General features: G+C 41.5%; 1 protein-coding gene across 1 annotated transcript in view; it reads right to left on the bottom strand.

Moving 5' to 3' along the window:
- Nt5dc4 (5'-nucleotidase domain containing 4) overlaps positions 1–1,794 on the bottom strand; it is a 33,637-nt gene extending 31,843 nt beyond the window's left edge. Inside the window, 1 exon segment of the mRNA XM_033761494.1 lies at positions 1,656–1,794. Within this exon segment, the coding sequence (XP_033617385.1) occupies positions 1,656–1,794 (139 nt within the window).
- Positions 1,795–3,353: the final 1,559 nt, after the last annotated feature.

The raw sequence follows: 3,353 nt of genomic DNA, 5'->3' as shown, positions 1-3,353 counted from the left end.
AGAGAATAGATTCATTCATAGGAAAATGGATACATATTGAAGATATACTCCTAAGTGAAATAAATAAGTCCCACATGTGTAAATACCGAATAGTTTCCCTGGTGTGAATATTCTGCAACAATGCATAAGATTCTAATAAGATTACTGACATTTAGAAATGGGAGGAAAGGAGCTAAAGGTGTAGGGAAGGTGTGATACGTAGGGGAAGAACAAAAAGGGAAAAGAAAAAAATGTGAGAGAATGAAAAGATGAAAATAAAGTGTTTGTAGATGGGGAGGGGAGGAGGGGGTGAAGGGAGGGCAGAGGTAAGGGGAAAAAAATGAGAATCAAGACTTGCCATGTAAAGGTACATGATCCCAACAATAAATGTAACTGTACTGTATCCCTAAATGTACCAATAAACTCAATAAAAAAAAAATACTTAAAAACATAATATGTCTACAAATACATCAGAATGTCTACATATGAGAAAAGAGAAAGTAAAATATGCATTCTGGAATAAAAACAGCCCTTTGAAGAAGCAGGTGGTGGGAAACTGGTAGTCTGCTATCATCAGTTAAGAATCTTAGTTGGCTGGGTTGTCGGGATTGCACGCTGTTTTGAAGTTTTTTATTTGGCAATTCTTGCTGTTGCTTTATATTACTTGTAGAATAAATGATTATTTTTAAAAATAATCTTAACCAGCAGAATAGCTCCATTCTGCAGCAGAACTAAGACAGGGCAAAGGTATGGGGAGAGAAGCATCCCAGATTAGCAGAAATAAACAGGAGATAAAAATTCATCATATTCATAAAAGACCTCCAGTGGCCATGAGTCACTGCCATCAGACTGAAAAGACCATCTGTTGCAAGGTCAAACAGAAGAGACCCATTAAAAATTTGTGATATGCCCATTCAATGGAGTATTACCCACCAATAAGAAGAAAATACCACTGAAACCCACAGCAATATACAAGAATCTCACAGACATTACCCTGAGTGAAAGAGCCAAACACAAAGGAACACATATTTTCTTGTAAATTAAATGTCTATGAAATTCTAGAAAGACCAAAACTATGACCACAGAAAGTAGGCAGACAAAGAAGAGGCTGGCTGCAGGGGAATAAGAAGAAAAAATGTGGGGGCATAGAAATTTACCTTAACTATGTGGATGTTTACACTAATATACAGCTGTCAAAACTTGTTTGATTGTATCCTTAAAAAGGGTAATTTTGTGGTCCAGGTATTTAGCTCAGTGGTGCAGCTGCCTGCCTGGAAAGCACAAGGTCCTGAGTTTGACCTCTCGTACCAAAAAAAAAAAAAAAAAAGTGATTTTGTTGTATGCAAAGTGTAACTCAATAAAGTTGATCTTAAAAATATAAATAATGAAAGGTTTTGAGAGAGAACCTGATATTCATTCCCTTGTGTGTGCATGCACAGTGGTATCTATAGCTGAGTGATGGAAATGTGTGACCACCCTCAGGACCATAGGATTCTGGACTTAATTAGATGAGGTCAAAATTTCAAGCATTAGGGAGAAAAGCAGAGCTTCATCCAGCTGTCTCCCCACATCCTCTGCACAGGCACCAAAAGAGACCAAGCTGAGGCAAAGTAGTACAAAGCCCTACCCTAAACCTCCCTGCAGGTCCCAGGCAGCCCAGGTAAGGAAGAGCTCACCTGCTTCCTCAAGGCCAACTGCTCCAGCCTTGGGCACCATTACCAGAGGTTGAATGGTGTGGGCTGGCTGGAATTTCTGGATCTGCTTATCCCCACAGGCCCAAGAAAGTGATACTGGTTTCAGCCAAGGCAGATCCATGTTTCCACCTCCAGATGACTCATGCGGTGACAGCACATCAGAACCAGAGTGGTGGGCACTGCCTGATCTGCTCTCTATGAGGAGCGGCCAGCAGCATCCTTGCTCACACCCATGGTTCATTCCCTCTTCTGTCTGGGGCAGGAGCCCCAGATGTGGTACACATCACTGATCATCGAATTCTGGGGCAAAAGGAAGAGTATTACAACTGCAGCCCTCACTAACAGCAATTTCAGAAGACAGGACAGGCCATGAGCTTAGCTGGTGGGAAGGCACATGAGGAATACCTTGCCCTGTTGTAAAAAGGGGAGCAGTCAAGAGGAAAGGGTTATAGAGAGTTCCAACTCCAGCCAGTTCCTGGTAGCTGCAGGTGGATTTAAGCATATCACCATGAGGTGGACTCTGTCTGCGTGGAAGGCAGAATAATATATTTATCAAGGAAACTGAAGTCAGCATCTGACCAGAAGATTCTTACAATGAGGCAAGAGGATGGCAAATTTGAGCTCAGCCAGGGCCATTTAGCAACTTAGTGAGATGCTATCTCCAGAAAAAATAAAATGGGTTGGGAGTAGAGCTCAGTGCAAAGACCCTGGACTTAATTCCCAGTAAAGAAAAAGAAGAGAAAGAGCAAGAAGAAGAGGAGGAGGAAGAAAGGGTGGAGAAAAAGGAGGAGGAGGAAAGAAGGACACTCGGAAGCTCCAAAGATTAATGTCAGTCGTAGCTATGTTAAAAGAAAATAATGGTGATTAATCATTACAACAACTTGCATGTGTCTGTAGCCTCGTGGTTTCCAGAGTGCTTTTGTTTAAACTAATATACTTGAATTTCATGGCAACATCAGGGACAAGGAAGTCAAGGTCAAGGTCATGCTGTAAATTCTTATATCAATTCAGAAAAGCATTTTTAAAATGTAATTCATTTAGTGACACAGTTCAATAGAATTGGCTATTAGATATTAAAATATCTAATATGTATTTAAATCTTTGTAATAGTTGAAGAGAAATCCTCAAAGTCTACACTTAGTGGAAGACATCATCTTTTCATTCTCAGCCAGCCCTAACCTGGCTCATGCATCAGCACAGTCTCCTCACATGTAACGCACGCTTTCCTTTGGCTTACATTTTTGTCTACAGAGCTGAGAGTTGATAATTGGTATTTGCTTTTTACTATAATAAAGTTTTCATTAAAATAAGGAGCTTGGGTACTGGGGATTTGGCTCAGTGGTTCTGCCGCCTGCCTCGCAGGCACAAGGTCCTGAGTTTGAACCCAGGTACCAAAAAAAGAAAGAAAGAAAGAAAGGAAGGAAGGAAGGAAGGAAGAGAGGGAGGGAGGGAAGGAGGAAGGAAGGAAGGAAGGAAGGAAGGAAGGAAGGAAGGAAAAGAGAAACCGACAGACCATATCTACTCACCAGCAGAGCTGCTGGCTGTCAGAGGAACCCCTACTTAACCTCCTTCTCTGGAACTCCTCCCCTTCTGGTCACCATTTTCCAGGATGGTGAACTTATCCATGGCTTGCATGGGTCAATATGGGCAAATTGTCCTTTTTTTCAGCGTCCTCACCTG

This window comes from Fukomys damarensis, unplaced genomic scaffold (genome assembly GCF_012274545.1).
Source record: "Fukomys damarensis isolate Sample0158 unplaced genomic scaffold, DMR_v1.0_HiC HiC_scaffold_9, whole genome shotgun sequence".
Lineage (NCBI taxonomy): Eukaryota > Metazoa > Chordata > Mammalia > Rodentia > Bathyergidae > Fukomys > Fukomys damarensis.
The sequence above is the reverse complement of the archived record's forward strand: the minus strand, read 5'-3'. Positions and strand labels throughout refer to the sequence as shown.